General features: G+C 54.0%; 6 protein-coding genes across 6 annotated transcripts; 3 read left to right on the forward strand and 3 right to left on the reverse strand.

The window, feature by feature from the left end:
* Positions 1 to 95: 95 nt before the first annotated feature.
* On the reverse strand, positions 96 to 1,800 carry EV422DRAFT_568199 (citrate synthase-like protein; the record flags this gene model as incomplete). The annotated part of the gene is made up of 5 exons (XM_053072620.1): positions 96 to 218; positions 353 to 457; positions 520 to 1,353; positions 1,426 to 1,705; positions 1,781 to 1,800. The coding sequence occupies 5 exons, from the start codon at positions 1,798 to 1,800 to the stop codon at positions 96 to 98; spliced, it is 1,362 nt and encodes a 453-aa protein (XP_052925009.1).
* A 342-nt stretch (positions 1,801 to 2,142) lies between these two features.
* On the forward strand, positions 2,143 to 3,892 carry EV422DRAFT_532120 (DHHC palmitoyltransferase-domain-containing protein). The gene is made up of 5 exons (XM_053070508.1): positions 2,143 to 2,753; positions 2,827 to 2,928; positions 2,999 to 3,114; positions 3,190 to 3,306; positions 3,402 to 3,892. Exons 1-5 carry the CDS (start codon positions 2,287 to 2,289, stop codon positions 3,791 to 3,793), a joined length of 1,194 nt encoding a protein of 397 aa, XP_052925010.1. The 5' UTR covers positions 2,143 to 2,286; the 3' UTR covers positions 3,794 to 3,892.
* A 155-nt stretch (positions 3,893 to 4,047) lies between these two features.
* EV422DRAFT_497059 (phosphofructokinase-domain-containing protein) lies at positions 4,048 to 6,647 on the reverse strand (the record flags this gene model as incomplete). The annotated part of the gene is made up of 3 exons (XM_053067920.1): positions 4,048 to 4,762; positions 4,850 to 5,580; positions 5,649 to 6,647. The coding sequence occupies 3 exons, from the start codon at positions 6,645 to 6,647 to the stop codon at positions 4,048 to 4,050; spliced, it is 2,445 nt and encodes an 814-aa protein (XP_052925011.1).
* A 1,721-nt stretch (positions 6,648 to 8,368) lies between these two features.
* Positions 8,369 to 10,241, forward strand: EV422DRAFT_568202 (GPCR-chaperone-domain-containing protein; the record flags this gene model as incomplete). Its single annotated transcript, XM_053072621.1, has 4 exons — positions 8,369 to 8,915; positions 9,002 to 9,123; positions 9,201 to 10,011; positions 10,078 to 10,241. 4 exons carry the CDS (start codon positions 8,369 to 8,371, stop codon positions 10,239 to 10,241), a joined length of 1,644 nt encoding a protein of 547 aa, XP_052925012.1.
* A 475-nt stretch (positions 10,242 to 10,716) lies between these two features.
* EV422DRAFT_532123 (uncharacterized protein) lies at positions 10,717 to 12,978 on the forward strand. The gene is made up of 4 exons (XM_053070509.1): positions 10,717 to 10,771; positions 10,859 to 10,948; positions 11,148 to 11,270; positions 11,340 to 12,978. Exons 1-4 carry the CDS (start codon positions 10,748 to 10,750, stop codon positions 12,681 to 12,683), a joined length of 1,581 nt encoding a protein of 526 aa, XP_052925013.1. The 5' UTR covers positions 10,717 to 10,747; the 3' UTR covers positions 12,684 to 12,978.
* EV422DRAFT_532127 (aspartic peptidase domain-containing protein) lies at positions 12,979 to 15,189 on the reverse strand. Its single transcript, XM_053070510.1, has 6 exons — positions 14,990 to 15,189; positions 14,504 to 14,930; positions 14,150 to 14,435; positions 13,748 to 14,076; positions 13,628 to 13,654; positions 12,979 to 13,551 (listed from the first exon to the last, which is right to left on the reverse strand). The coding sequence occupies exons 1-6, from the start codon at positions 15,058 to 15,060 to the stop codon at positions 13,468 to 13,470; spliced, it is 1,224 nt and encodes a 407-aa protein (XP_052925014.1). The 5' UTR covers positions 15,061 to 15,189; the 3' UTR covers positions 12,979 to 13,467.
* Between the last annotated feature and the right edge of the window lie 360 nt (positions 15,190 to 15,549).

Here is a 15,549-nt window from a genome sequence, read left to right on the forward strand (position 1 = left end):
GGAACCTCCGTACATCCAGTGCCGCAGGAGCGAGGATTATACCCAGTCGTGATCTCATCCTCGCCCAGTCGGCCTGTGCTGAAGGCGGCCCTTTTCTATTCTGTGTCGGGAGGAAGGTTCTTCCTTGCATTTACGCCCTGGTCGACTATCTTGGGGCTTTGCGCTGCGCTACGGTCTGCAAGGTTGACATACGCTCTCGGTTCCGCGCCCTCGTAACTCTGCGTTTGTGTATCAAGTGGAAGAGAGAAGGTGTGGGAATTCTTAGCATATAATCATTGTACATAATCTGCTTTGCGTCTTCTCTTTGTGGTGACAAGATATCGTATACCATCGCCACTTCTCGTCACTTTACCTGCTTTGGCCTGAAAATGGGAATGGGTTGCTGCAGTTGTTCGTGCCAGTGGGCAAGCCATCCAGAGGTCCTTCCAATACAGAACAGAACCGGGAAGAAGTCGGTCTAACAGTGAAACTCCGTCAGACCGGATGACAGGCTATTTGATGAGACGAAGGGTGACTCACCGGGAATCCCATGGCCTTGTAAATGATTCCGCTGTAGAAATCGACATTGGGATACAGGTTCCGCTTGATGAAATACTCGTCACTCAAAGCAATCCTCTCCAGTTCAACGGCGATGTCGATCAATGGATTCCGGCCCATGATCTCAAAAACTTCGTCCGAGATCTTTTTCAGAATCTTTGCGCGCGGGTCGTATGACTTGTATACCCGATGACCAAAGCCCATCAGACGACGCTTCTTTGCTTTTACATCCTCTATAAATCCCGGAATGTTTTCAACACTACCGATCTCCTCCAACATCTTGAGAGCTGCTTCATTAGCTCCTCCATGCGATGGTCCGTACAGGGCAGAAGCGGCACCGGCCAAGCAAACGAATGGATCGACGCCGGTAGACGTCATTTGCCTCATAGCAGCGGTGCTGCAGTTCAGTTCATGGTCGGCATGCAAAATGAAGATGACATCCAGCGCTCGTGCCAACCTCGGGTTTGGCACGTAGTTGTTTTCCGAGAGTCTGTCCAACATATACAGGAAGTTCTCTGTGTATCCAAATTCGTTGCTGGGGGAGTTGTAGGCGCGCCCGATGCGATGCCGATATGCGCATGCGGCCAAAGTTGGGACTTTGCCAATGAGACGGAAGATCTGCTTGTTGACCATGGTTTCATTTTCGTAGATGTGCTCTCCCTGTAATGCGGTGCTTGCTTCGGGGTGGAATGTTGACATTGCTGACAAGGCGGACGTCACCATTCCCATGGGATGCGCGTCGTAGCGGAAGCTTTTCAAATAATCAATCATGTTCTCATGAATGAACGTATGCCGCATAATCCTAGTCTCCCATGTCTGCAGGGATGAATACCGCACCATCAGAAACAGAGTCTGAGAAACATTGACAGTATGCTATCCGTCTCGAACCTGCAGCTGATCTCTCGTGGGCAGATCTCCGAAGATCAGCAAGTATGACACCTCGAGGAATGTGGAGTTCTCTGCTAGATCTTCAATGTCGTAGCCCCTGTATCTGAGGATGCCCTTATCCCCATCAATATAACTAATAGCGGACCGACACACGGCGGTGTTGAGGTATCCGTTATCATATATGGACAGTCCTAGTTGTGCAAAGATGCTAGCGTCGATCGTGTCTTCTGTTATGGGGATGAGGTGTTTTTTGCCGGTCCGGTTGTCCACAACCTCCAAACTGGTGAAGAAACGCGGAGGCAGTCGTCAGATCGTGAAGGGCTTCCCAGGACACGCTGGTGACGGGCCTACTTACAAGTGACCTTCGTCGGACATTGGGGAAGAATTCGGTTGCGCGTGCGGTCGACGAGGGATGCAAGCAGACAGGGACGCTAGGAGAAACTGGGGGATAAGCATTGGCTCAGACGTCCCGGAAATCTTTCGTGCAAGCCGGCGGTTGAAGATGGACATACCGATAGGAGCTCAACCTGAATTTTTGGCCAGTAGTTACAGTACGGTGCGTTTACGAAAGACCTCTACCGGGATGTTCCTTCTGTCACTGGGTCTCACCAGAGCGACGACAGGTGTGTCTGGGAACAACTTGGACCCTTGGACGTCGGCGAAGTGGGAACTTGCGGAACTTGACCGCTGAGTGTTGCTAACCGTGTTTAATACGCTGGAGACGGTGACGATCGGAATGACAGGAAACGCGTGAAATCATGCTGTCAGTCGCTCTCTTCTCCGCTCCACCCCCAACTCCCTCCGTCTTTCGCGACAAGACACACCAGCGACGGCACAGCAAGAGAACGGCAATATATAGCAATGTTGACCGCCCCACAACCACTCACGCTAGCTCACAGTCGGCACACCAACGGCTGTCACCCTCCATACACCCTTCGTCAACTCCTCGGCACAATCTACGGCCTTCTCTCTCCCCTCTGCTTCTTCGCCCTCTACACCCGTGCTCTCTCACCTATTGGCCTTCGCATTTTTCTTGCAGTATGGACCGCTTTGTGGGCCGCCGTGATGATAGCCTGTGGGATAGCCCTGATGGCTATCGATCCCGCAGATGAGAGCGTTCGACGGAACCGGGGAGGTAGGGCCAGCGGAGGCCGGCGGGAATGGAGTCGGTGGTGGAGATGGGGTCGAAAGAGGGATGGCAGGGTGGGAACGGAGGTGGAGGCGGCGTCGCCGGGGATACGAGACAAGATTGTGGATGTCGGACATGTCGACAATGTAGAGGAGGGGGGAGTTGCACGACCTTACTGTCAGCTGTGTCGAGTGTTTGTGTAAGTGGCGGCGTGCGCATAATCGATTGCAATCCGCATCATCTGCATTGACGCACAATCACGCTCATATCAGATCCCACGCATCTCTGCATTGCAAGTACTGTGACAAATGCGTAGAGCGGCTGGACCACCACTGCTTCTTCGTCAACTCGTGCATCGGACAGCGCAATTACAGGTAGATATGCAGCCCAGCTAGCCAGTTACGGGCTGAACTCCAGGACAGTTGTTTCAACTGACGAGCTCAGACTCTTCATCATCACCCTCATAGCAGCGTTTATCTACAGCCTGACAACGCTGTGCGTCTCGCTGGCCGTTTTCTTCGCTCGCTACTCGTCCATCGACGGATACCTTGTGGACATGTGTAAGCAGTCCTAACTAGCAGAGACAGCACTTCAAAAATCAGACGGCTCATGAGATATTCCTACTGTCCTTCTAGCTGACAGATCAGGAATCTCCATGACGGGAATCCAAGTCATAGCGATGGTGCACACCATCCTTGCCGCCATTTTCGTCCTCTTTATCGGCGACCTGCTTCGATTGCATATGATCTTGGGTACGCACCCTCTGCCATCCCACACAGACATATGCAGTCCCTGAAGTTCTAACCCAATGTTCATCTTCATTATCCCACCGATTGTCCGCCTACAGCCCAAAACAAAATGACAACCCTGGAATACTCCCGCTACCTCCGCGACCTTGACAACCTGGACTCTGCAACCTCCCCAACGCTCTCTTCACCCACATCGCCCACATCGCCCACATCGCCAACCTCACCATCTCACCACGGACACCATCAAATCGCAACGACCGTGGCAGGCGTGGAGGTCGATATTGTTGATGAGAGTTCACGGTCGCCGGGGAGTTATCGGGGAAGCGGTGATATGGGTGTCAGAGCTGGAAGTGAGCATGTGAATGTGAATGTGCATGCAAGGGGAGGAGGATCCGGTGATGCGGGGGACGGGCGGTCGCATGGCGCGTATGTGGTGAACATGGAGGAAGTGGGGACGCCGGTTGCGCCGATGGGGAAGAGGATTGAGTGATTGCCTTACAAGGTCTGGGAGGGGACTGGGAGTTGCGTCGATAGGCTGTACAGAGGGATGGAATGCTTTTTTCTGTTTCCATATCGTTTTCAATTGGGATTTTTGTGATATGCGCAGACTTTTTTTTAAGGAGAATGTTGTCAAAGTTACAGATACAGATGAGAATGAGAATTTGTTCCCCGATGTTGCTTGTTGTCTTCACTTCACCTAAGCCCACGAGTCCCAGAGGCGCGCCTAGTGTGCCACCCACGATGCTATTCGTCTCCCTTCTTAGAAGTCGGGCTAGTCGGGCTCGCAATCGTCCCCCTCCTCTTCACGCTGTCCGGCTCCTGGTCCCGCCGATTCTTAAGGAGGTCGACTTTGCCCTCCTCGTCCGCTAGATCCTCATACTCGTACTTGCTCAGCACTTTAATCAGCTTAGTGTACCCCATCCACCACTGATCCTTCCCCCTGCGGCTCTTGACGTCCGCATGCGCGAGGGACTCGAGCACGGGTGTAAATGCAATATCCGCGCCGACGATACCAATGATGCACGAGGTTTTCGGTGAGCGGGTGTAAATCTCCGACGTGCCGGGGATATGGTTATCGGAGTTTTCCGCACGGGCGTCGAACGCAGCGTGTTCGAGCCAGGTGATGCAGTTGACAGCGAGACGGGTGGCGCGGATGCGGTCGAGCGGGGAGGGGACGCCGCCTTGCTGCAGGTGTCCGAGGACGGCGGTGCGGGAGTCGAAGAGGCCTGAGCCTTCCGTGCGGAGGATTTTGGAGATGACGTCGGTGGTGTAGGTCGACGATGCCATTTCGGAGCGGATGATGACGCGGCCTTCGGAGGGGATGTTGCGGCGGTCTTCGTCGGCGTAGCGTTTGATGATGTGTTGGATGTCGCGTTGGAGGGTGGCGATGTTGATCTTGTCTTCGGGGATGTAGACGGTTGTGGCACCGGTTGTCAGCCCGCCAAGCGTTGCGAGATACCTGATGCGCCCATAATTTGGTCAATTTCGAGTCCATGACAGTGTCCTATCGGCCGATAGTTAAAACTAACGCCAAGACAATACTCACCCACAGCTACCTCCCTGAACTTCCACCACGAACACCCGTTTCCTACTCGCATTCGCACTCAACTTAATCCTATCCGTCGCCTCCACAATCACATTCAGCGCCGTATCACTGCCCACCGAGAAATCCGTCCCAGGCACATTATTGCTCACAGTAGCAGGCAGCTGAATCATCGGGATGCAGAACGCCGGGAACATATCCCTGGCATGCGTCATCGTCAATTGCGCTGTATACGCCTCAAAGCCACCAATGATGAGCAGAGCGTTGATGTCGTGTTTCTGCAGGTGGTAGGCAATCAACCCGAGGTCGATGAAGCCACCGTCTCCCTTGGGGGAAACTTTCGGGCCGCCGGGTAGAGGTTGTGGGTGGTCGCGGTTGGTACCGAGTTCAGAACCGCCGCGGACTTGCCAGCCGATTGTATCCGCCCAACTTAGCGATTTGACCTCGTCTTTGATCAGTCCCGAGAACCCATTGCGGATGGCGAGTGGGGTGTGTCCTTTGTTGAGACATAAACGTGCGGCGATGCGGGTGGCGGCGTTCATTCCTCCCGCGGGTGCGCCTGTGTGGATGATACCGATGCGGAGACGGTCTTTTTCGGGGAGAGGGTTGGTGGGGTTGAAGGAGTAGATGGTGGAATGGAGGAAGGCCTCGTACATGGCGAGGAATTCGGGGTCACGGAGTTCCATCGCCTTGTCGAAGTCTTTGTCGTGGATGGCTTGCGCTACTGATTGAGTCTAAGCGCGCGCGGGGTTTACGTTAGTGAAACGCCAACGCGATAGAGAATCCGCCCTTTGGCACTTACCAGCTTGACGGCTTCCATCAATGGCGTGCTGGTGATCTTGTTATGGTTGATACCAATCATAGGTGCGGGCGTTCCCGGCTTGGACCGCAAAACGGCATCCACCGCCTCAACACCCTGGACAGTGGCGAGGTACCTGTCATACGCACATGCCGTTCCACCTCGCTGTACGTGTCCCAGACATGTCACACGGGTATCCAGACCCAGCCGCTCCGAGAGCACCTTCTGCACCGCGTCAGCCTTGATGGGTCGTAACTGGCGGTCAATGGCGCCTTCAGCGACAATGACGAGCGATTTCCGGTTGCCCATCTTCCGGTACTTTTTGATGATATCGCACATCTCCGTCTCCCAATCATCGCCGTATTGGTCGTGATTGAGCGGTGGCGGGCGTTCGGGCAGGAAGACCCAGTCAGCGCCGACTGCGATACCAGCCATCAGACTGAGCCATCCACAATGACGACCCATGACTTCCACGACGAAGGCACGTTGATGTGAGAGAGCAGTAGATGTCAGATTGTCGACAGCTTCGCAAATACGGTGGAGAGACGTGACGGCACCGATGGTGATGTCGGTCGAAGACATATCGTTGTCAATGGACCCGACGAGACCAACGATGGTAAGATCCTCGCGCAGGTGCTTGCAGTCTTCCGCTTTGACTTTGTTCGTTTTGACGAGCTCGTCAACGAGACCCGACCATTCCGCACGGAGCGTGTCGGCACCGGTCAGAGAGCCATCTCCACCAATGACGATCAGAGCATCGATGCCGTTTGTAATCAAGTTGTAAACAGCCTTCAGCCGGCCCTCTCGTTTGCGGAAGTCGGCGCATCGGGCTGTACCGATGGACGTTCCTCCGACGGACAACAGACCGCGCACGTCTTCCCATCCTAACTGCTTGATGTACTTTCCACCATCGACCAGACCTTGGTATCCTTCGTAGATAGCAAAAGGCAGGCAGTCTCGTTGCAACGCCACGCGCGTGATGGATCTGACAGCGGCGTTCATTCCAGATGAATCGCCTCCACTCGTCAGGATTCCGATGCGTTTCCTCTTCCCTCCTAGCGCATCCATGGACTGACCAAATGGTACGCTGTCGAGGCGGGAGCCAGACTCAGAGTCGGCTCGGACAGGCTGTTTGGGTCGGGAGACATTGGGACTGGCTCTTGTTGTTCCGAAGGGAGACGCAGTGTCGCTGAAAGTCAGCAGGTTTCCGATGGGGTCGATGGTGTGGATTGCGGAAGTGGTCGGTGCTGTAAAGCCGGAATCCAAGGATGCAGTGGCCTGGTTCAACCTGAGGCGCTTGAGCTGGTAAGGATGGCTCAACTTGTCGAGGAAGGCCTGAATTTGCGTCAAGTCGGAGACGATCAAGCATGCTCCGTGAGCAGTGACGGCTTCTCCATGTCGCAGCGCTTCAGACTTTTTCTTCCAGTCCGCCGCGAAGCCTGCGGCGTCATGTTTGGCGTCGACTTCGAGAAGAAGACGGAGGGTCAGACCACCGCCGGGCACAGTGGCGTCTGGTGGGGCAAAGAGATGAAGCCACAGTTCGCCCTCGTTAGGGGCGGCTACGGTTTTGAAACCAAGACGAGCGTAGAAAGCGCAAGTCTGGTTGAGCAACTCGGGCGTCGGCGCCGCGAGCGTCAAATGCGAGATACCAGAGACTGCTGCCATCTTTTTGTAATGGTTTGTTTTGCTTGGAAACGCGGTGCGGTGATCACCGAAGGATTGACGTGCAAACTCTCGCAAGATGACCAGCTTTCGTTCACTTTCCACTTGACTGCGATTTGGCTGGTGGTCGGTTTCCAGATGCCTTGTACTTGAAGGTCCAATCGTATGTACTTGTTGACTTGAGATGGGGTAGCAAGCCGTTGTTGGGAAGGAACGCCGGTTTTATCTGATGCCCTCGCGATATCGATGGACGCGCTTGCAACAATCGGATTCTCGGAGGCAATTCAACTGATTCAACAACAACAGGCGCATCTGACGCGCATCGCCCGCAGACTTCGAGAGGAACTCAAGATCACTCCCTTCTGAGAAGAACACATGCACCCCGTTCCGGCTGCCCTCGTGACTAGGGCATCTTGTACATCAGTGCGAATGCCCCATGTTGAGTCGGGATTGGGTTTTGGGATTGAATAACGAGAGCTTTCAGAAAGGATGATAGATGAATCGGAGATACACTTGGCACGTGTGGGTACTGTACGGCCAGGAATCTTCACCAGAAAAAGCTGAGATGGTCGCTGAGATGGTTGCTGAGATGGTCGACAACGGGTTCAATACTAGCCCCCATAGTTATCGCCATTCCGCGTATTTGTACCCCAAAGTCCGTTGCGCCTTTGTGCGGGTGAAGGACCTGACGCCAGAAAGCCCTCAAATGCGGCGAATCCAGACGCATCCGCAGGGGAAGAGATGAACAAGGTGCCATTGCGATGGACGAACAGGGACTCGGTCTCGCACGCTGTTGGGAGAGCGTTGACGACCCAAGTGAGGAAAGAAATCAGGAGTGGGAGGCCGCAACGCGTGGGAAAGCCCTCATGCTGCCCTCATGCAAGCCGCAAATCGGCGCCTGCCATCGTCATCAAAATTACGCCCCACTTCTCCTGTCCCAGCCGCTGTGGCAGAAACTTGCAATTCTAAACCTCACTTCTAGACGCATTCCCACGCACAGTAACGTCGTCCTGGCATAGACTGGCTATTGGGAAAGGGTCGCTGGGAGCGCCTACTTCGCAATGACAAGCGACACGTACCCCGTCCATCGCCTAGTCTTCAAGAACGATCTTGACGGCCTTCGACAGGCCCTGACCACCATCGCGGATAGATCGTCGCTCGACCAGAAATGTCGCGGTCAAACTCCACTCACCCTCGCTGTCTCTCTCGGGCGGAAGGAATGTGCGAAGCTGCTATTGGAGGCTGGGGCGTCTACGCTCGTGAGAAATGCACAGGGATGGACGCCATTCCAGGAAGCGACCAGCTTTGGTGACCGTGAGCTTATGGAGCTCATTTTTCGGAAACGACGCGCTGAACTCGCGAACTGGTTGAAGACGACTGGGAGGGATGTGCTTTGGAAGATATCTGAGGACCTGAACAACTTCTATCTCGAAATGCGGTGGTCGTTTGGATCATATGTCCCCTTTGTCAGCTCAATATGTCCATCGGACACTTATAAGATCTTCAAGAAGGGACGGAACGTTCGCATTGACACCACGCTCGTTGGATTTGAAAGCCTATCGTGGCTTCGAGGCGATATCTCAATTGTCTTCACAGAGGAAAGCGAAGGTAGCGTGTGTGCGATAATGGTAATCTTTTCTTCCTCAGGCGTCCGGGCATGAACTAATGCAGCACATGCTTCTGTGGCGCCTCAGGTTCTCGGCTGGTAATCTGCGATCATCAACGGAAATTAGTGCAACAGCTGTGGCCACGGGATTTCACAATTGGAGATGATGAGATTGCAGAGGAGCTCAGCATAAGCTTGAACACGACGATGGTAGTGTGCCCTGAATACAGAAGAATTGGCTACTCTGCTATGCGGAAGAACTCACTTATTTGGCTCGCTTTGTCTAGGTGACCCCACCAGAGTTTGATCTATCGCGCTTCAGTCTATCTCGGACGAAGAGTGGATTCTGGACATTCAAAATCGATCGCAACGAACGCGTCGGCCCCTGGGAAACATCGGTATGGTCGGTCGACGCCGTTGAATGCGTCACTAAGACCCGCACAGAACATCTCGAGGTGCATCCACTCCCGGTCGTCGAAACAGAACCGGAGCCGAAGAAGGAGAAAGAGCCACCAAAGGCGTCTGGATCGGATACCGAAGCTGGATCGGATGAAGGTGACGATCGCACAGCCACCACGACCAAGGAAGAAGAAGACGAGCTCATTCGCAAATATGAGACGGGCGAATGGACAGCCGAAGAAGGCGAGATCGACGCCAAGAAGGCGATACGCAAATTCGCTCACTTCCGGCCGACACTGGACCCTCCACCGTCAGATTCCGTCGTCTCCTACGACGACTTCTTTGCAGAAAGCAAGCTCGATGAGTTTCTCCATGTCGGTAGACCCATGAAAATCGAGCATGGCGTCAAAAAGGGCAGCGCGACGCTTTGGATGTACAACGGTGCCCCGATCGTCCACGGCGCGTCTGCGGTCGCCGCGCAGTCTGTAGAAGATTCAGAGGAGGCTGCGGCGACTTACTCGTTCTTCCCGACGGTGGTGCAGGCGAAACCCACGCCGCCTATCTCCATTCAGTCCGATGAGTTTCCGCTGAAAGTGGAGACCCTGTGGCCGCTTCTGGATCTGATTGGCATGGGCGCGGACAAGAATGTCGGGGCTTTCAAGGAATTCTTGAACAAGAACCTGCCTCCTGGGTTTCCTGGTACGTGTGTGCAGCGCTACTATTCCTTTTGGTCCCCTATTGACCTCATGATCTTCTTTTCCGCAGTCCAAATCGAGATCCCCGTCGGTCTTCTTCCCCTCAGCGCACTAGTAACCTTCCAAAACATCAGCACAACATTCCCTATCGAAGACAAGATGTTTGCAATACCCGGGAAGAAGGAAGGATATAGGCGGGGCGAGGTCGTTAGTGGTAGCGACGGTTCTATCTAAACGATATGTAGCGGATATATATACTGGGAACCGGGCTGGACCACGGGGTAGGAAGGAAGATGGTCATAATGATTTTATAGTAGGGCTGCCCATGCATCGCTGATTTGTCCTGAGTTCTTGTGCTGTGCACTCCTTGCTGATATACCACCTCAGGACGTAGGTTCGTTTCAAAAGGGAAATGCCAAAACGACACCGGGTGTCGCCACGACACCCCTAATTGTTAAGTGCCCCAGTTAGGGTTAGGGTTAGGGTTAGGGCTAGTAACACCCAGCCCTAACCGGCCGAAAGCCGGAGCGTGTTGTTATGGTAGGTTAGTTACCCAAAAAGTCGTTCATATGGGTGTCGTTTTAGCAATTCCCTTTCAAAACCCGGCGAATAAAACCTGCAAGCAATTCAGATGCCGGTCACGTGCATTTAACCTACTGGACGCATTCTTGCTCGTCCGATCCTCAGGCTCTGTTGAGCCAGCTGAAAGTAATCCTCAGATCTTCACGCACACTGCAACAATGGGTGACGCAGGATTCTTCAAGGTTTGTACATACATTGGAGCTCCATACCCGCCGGCCGATATGAGTGCCCTATTCCCGCTTTGAGTTGACCCTTCCTCCTCATCCTAGGGCACAAGCGCCGACCAAGACAGTCGATTCGGCGACAAGCAAAAAAAGCTGCTGAAATCCCTGAAGTTTCCCAAAATCTTCGAGGAGAAGGTATGGACTTGGTATTCACTTTCTGGAGTTGTATCTGGGTGGCGGGACCGGCATGAGCGTGGGGTTGTGGCTAGCGCAACCTCGTATGAAGAAAAGTTTTGATCTCAAAGATCCTCCTTGTGCCAGCCACCAAGTGCTTGTATCTCAATGCAACGCAATTAGCTGAAACTCGCCCTCCAATGGTTTCGCTTTCGCTCAGGTAGACATCAAAAAGGTCAATTTGGATGTGCTGCGGCCATGGGTGACTTCGAAGGTGGTGGAGTTGGTAGGGTTTGAGGATGATGTGCTGGTGGAGTTTGTTTTCAATCTTCTTGAAGCAAAGGTTTGTGCGACTTTGATTTTGCTGGATGTCTCTCATCCCACTTATTGGAGTCCCTGCCATTCTCTCCAGAAACCGGATCCGAGGACGATGCAAATAGAGCTGTCCGGCTTTTTGGAAAAGAATGCGCCAAAGTTCATGGAAGAACTGTGGGGGTTACTGGTCAGCGCGCAAAACAGTATAGGGGGGATACCGCAGCTGTTTTTGGACCAAAAGAAGGAGGAGATCATGAAGAAGAGGCAGGAGGAGGAGGAGATACGAGCTCAACTCGGAAAATTGCGTGAGAAGGAGGCTGCCGAGCGGAAGAACGCACCGCCAGCCTCGTCGCGCATTGGCGAGGCTCCTGCGCGGCGACCAGAGTACGGAAACCGTTACCAAAGTGGAGAGATGGACCGGGATCGCGACCGGCGGCGTGATTCGTATAGAGACCGGAGCAGGAGCCGGTCCCGAAGCCGAGATGCATACAGGCGACGCGATGACCGCCATCGATACGACTACAGATCTGACGACCGACGAGGAGGATATCGTGATCGGGAGCGCGAACACGACCGGTACAGAGATGATACTTGGGAGAGGGATCGGGACCGCGACCGCAGGAGAGATGGCGGCGACCGTTACCGAGACGATGACAGACGTAGGGGCCGAGACGGCGATCGGCACAGAGACGGGGACCGGGAGAGGCGGTATGACAGCGATACGACCCACGATGAATTTGGGCGAACACGGGACAGTCGCCGCCGCTCGCGAGATGACCGTGCAGACTCTGATCGCAAGCGAGATGATGGGCGGACAAACGACCGTCGTGCATCTCGCGACGAGCGAAAGCGCGGTCGTAGTCCCAGTCATAGTCGTAGCCGCAGCCGCAGCGTAAGCAAAGACGTAGCGCGCGACCGGAAACCCCGCGACACTGCTCCCGAAAACGGAACCCACAACCGTGCCTCGGTCTCCCCGCGCCGTGAAAAGCCCTCCGCATCAAAAGACACAAAGGAACCCGACCGCCGACGACACCGCTCCACCAGCCGCGACTCACGCAAGCCAGCAGACGACACGCATTCCGACACGGGCTCCGAATCCGGGTCTGGCTCTGGCTCTGGCTCTGAGTCTGGATCGGAGTCGGGCTCAGCCTCCTCGCGCTCACGCTCACGCTCACGGTCCGCTAGCCGGTCCCCATCTCGCTCGCCGTCCCGGTCACCCTCCCCGAAACGCCGTCGGCGTAGGCAGAGTCCTAGTCCGTCGCCTGTCCGTGGAGGCCTGGCGAAGGGCGATGAGGGGCGGAAGGATGGCGGGAAGAATGGGAAGCGGGAATCGAGGTATAGGAATGACGCGGATGACAAAAAACCGGTGTCAGATAAGAAGCTGGCGGAGAGGGCGGATGGTGATGATGAGGAGAGTAGGGCGAAGAGGGTTAAGCGATGAATCTCAGTGGTATGCATACCGCTCCATGTGGTGGTTTTGTCGATATGTATCTAGCTGGCGTTCACTTGTCATTCAGCAATGGCATGAATATGTATGCAATGGCGAGAATCATATTTGATGTTCGAAATTGTACAAAACAGGAAAGCGGGATAACTATGGGGACGCTCGGACGTCGGGATGTATTCGTAATCCCTACTCCTCCGTCTATGGGAATATCTAACGAGTGGGCAAACCTTTTTAATGTGGGCTAGAAGACAAGTCCAGCCGTGGATTAAAGGGCCGGGAATGGCCGTCGCTAGTTCAGATTACGGATTTGACTTATTGCGGAGCAGAGAGGTATGGATATGTACAGTACCATGGATAGATAGATCCAGACAGTGTTTGAATGAGACTCACATGAACCTTTCGGAATGAGCCCCTCAACGGCATGTTAACAAGCGATGATTTGGAAATCTTCGCTAGATTTTTGATCTAGAGCTACTCTGCGAGATCCATTGAATAATCTGTCAGTGGCTCCGTCAATCCTTGGAATGGCGATCGACTTGAGTTGGTGGCAGCTGTCCAATGAAGCCGCTCTCCTCTCTGCATCGAAAGCCCCTTATTGAGATACTGCACACTCTCAAAAAACGCAATCCTGACTATTCCCATAAGATAAGGTACAGAGACAAGCCGCGTATGAAAAGAGGTCGGGACTAATGGCATGTCTACATGGATAAGTGAGTACTATGTAGATGCGAGATGTTGTCAAGGCTCAAGGGGTGAGATGTGATGAGGCGTTCGGGATTTAGACAGCGTCAGCGAAACCAACACGCGGTCCGGAGTGGTCGTAGATGGTGTAGTATTTGCGGAGGAATACGTCGCCGACGATCTGAGAAGTATGAGAGGACGTAGGGTGTGTTAATGTACATGGTTCCGATGGCAGTAAGCAGAGGAGCTACACTTACCCAGAGTGGTCCGGCCGGGGCAGGGATCTGTCTCGCGGCGAAGGATAAATATAATTGTTAGATGTTGTTGCTATCTCTAACCTGTCTGTAAACATCCGTCAAATCCAGGCCGCGACTTACGTCCATCCCCATGAATCCGGACACACAGCTCCCTCCAGCATTGAGGGTGTAGTCCTTGCCCTCCAACTCAAACTCCCGGCCTCCAAACTGAAGTTTCAGCACCGGCAAGCTCGCAACGGTGTTGCAGTCAACGGTGTATTGGCCGTTCAAACCCTTCTTGGCTCCGATACGCTTGTTGATAGCGTCGGCTTCAGCGACGGGGATAGCGCACAAGGATGTGCCAGTGTCGATGGCCGCGCGGAAGGTCGAGACGCCGAGGTTCTCGTTGCCCAGGGTGACGTTTTGGAGTTGGACTTCCCAGTAGCCTTTACGGATGACCGGTGCCCAGGCTGTGGAGAAAGTGGAATTATGGGATCAGTGCGAGCTTTGAGGAAAAGGATGACAACCGAAAGGGTCACTTACTGATGTCGCCGGTGTAGTGCGACTTGTCAACACCACCAAAGGTGATTTCACCGCCGGCACCGCCGTCCGCATTATCGCCGAACCAAGCTCCAAAGAGGGGCTCGTCCAAGAGTCCTTGCTCGATCATCCGGTAGACCGGGGGTACAACCTTCTGCACAGCAATGTTGTCGAAGGCAAGACCGAAGATGCCGTCAAAACGACCGACTGCGAAGGTGACTCCGGGCTCCTTGGTGGATTCACCAAAGTCGATGTTCTTGATGCTCAAATCACCGACTCCGAGGACGTCCTGTAATTCGGCTGAGTCAGCATCCGGGGGATTGGGGGAAGTGGAAGAATGGAACAAGTTCCCCTTACGTTGCTAATGATACCCTCCAAAGCACCACTGCCGTACTGAATCGCAAAAGAGGTTCCATTCGCCTTGAAGGTGCTGGACTTGCCGGCATCAAAGCGACGGTGCAACCAGCAAGCGATCGAACTACAACGGGTAGATGGGACCCACAAGTTCGAGGAACCGGTGTCGAGCACGACAGAGAAAGTCTGGGGCGGGGTTCCAATGGTGATTTCACCAAAGTATTGAGCATTCATGAAGTTGGTGAGCGGGATGCCGTGAGCTTTGCCTTCGGCAACGACATCGGAGCTCAGTTGGGACATGAGAGCCGCGCGGGTCTCCTTGCTTGCGCCCGTGATGTGGGAGTAGACAATCTTTTGCTTGAGTGCTTGGGCGTGTGTGAATTCTGACAAGAGACTCTTCTTGGTCATCGGGACCTTCTTCAGCTTCATCCTGTTGCGGAGGGTGTTAGCTACACACTTTGCAGTGCAATTCCCGCCGGCCAAACATACTTGTGAACTTTCGCAAGTGAACTGGTGGCCAAAGCCAGGATCACGCAGAGCGTGAAAACGAGTAGCCTCATATTGGCCAATTACTGGAAGAGGTTGATAGACTGTGGAGGTATTCGCCAGAAGTTTTAGGGTGTGATCTGTGAAATTCAGGCTGCGCCCGTTTTTGCCGCGACTTACGGAAAGTGGAAATCAGGCTTCGAGGACAAAACGACGGAGTATGGATTGAGGTTTGCGCTTTATGTAGCCCGGGGGTGGGGCGGAACGCAATGAAACCTTGGGAGATGCCGGGGGGGATGGAGGGATGTTCGCTATGTTGTGTGGTGTCTTGGCAAGCCTTCTATGGCTTTGACAAGTTCGCACGAGTCCACGAATTCCCAACGCTGATGACGTGGGACGCCCGCCTTGACTGGCCCGCCCACTGTCCAGCTGTCAATCACAGACATCTCCGTCCATTGCCCCACAGCGCTTTCTTTGCCAACCGCTGATATGGACTACCAAGATAGGAAGGCAGGAAGGCTCCCTCGGAAACCCTCATCGTCTTCAAACCCCAATTCTGTCAG

The sequence above is a fragment of the Fimicolochytrium jonesii genome, assembly GCF_025526975.1.
Source record: "Fimicolochytrium jonesii strain JEL569 chromosome Unknown EV422scaffold_14, whole genome shotgun sequence".
Lineage (NCBI taxonomy): Eukaryota > Fungi > Chytridiomycota > Chytridiomycetes > Spizellomycetales > Powellomycetaceae > Fimicolochytrium > Fimicolochytrium jonesii.

Coding starts and splice junctions, on each gene's coding strand:
- EV422DRAFT_532120 (XM_053070508.1), top strand. CDS start 2,287: ATGTTGACCGCCCCACAACCACTCACGCTAGCTCACAGTCGGCACACC. Junction 2,754..2,826: donor CAGCTGTGTCGAGTGTTTGT/GTAAGTGGCGGC, acceptor CGCTCATATCAG/ATCCCACGCATCTCTGCATT. Junction 3,307..3,401: donor TCGATTGCATATGATCTTGG/GTACGCACCCTC, acceptor GTCCGCCTACAG/CCCAAAACAAAATGACAACC.
- EV422DRAFT_532127 (XM_053070510.1), bottom strand. CDS start 15,060: ATGAGGCTACTCGTTTTCACGCTCTGCGTGATCCTGGCTTTGGCCACC. Junction 14,436..14,503: donor TGGAGGGTATCATTAGCAAC/GTAAGGGGAACT, acceptor GCCGAATTACAG/GACGTCCTCGGAGTCGGTGA. Junction 13,552..13,627: donor CCCCGGCCGGACCACTCTGG/GTAAGTGTAGCT, acceptor CATACTTCTCAG/ATCGTCGGCGACGTATTCCT.
- EV422DRAFT_532123 (XM_053070509.1), top strand. CDS start 10,748: ATGGGTGACGCAGGATTCTTCAAG. Junction 10,772..10,858: donor GTGACGCAGGATTCTTCAAG/GTTTGTACATAC, acceptor TCCTCATCCTAG/GGCACAAGCGCCGACCAAGA. Junction 10,949..11,147: donor CCAAAATCTTCGAGGAGAAG/GTATGGACTTGG, acceptor GCTTTCGCTCAG/GTAGACATCAAAAAGGTCAA.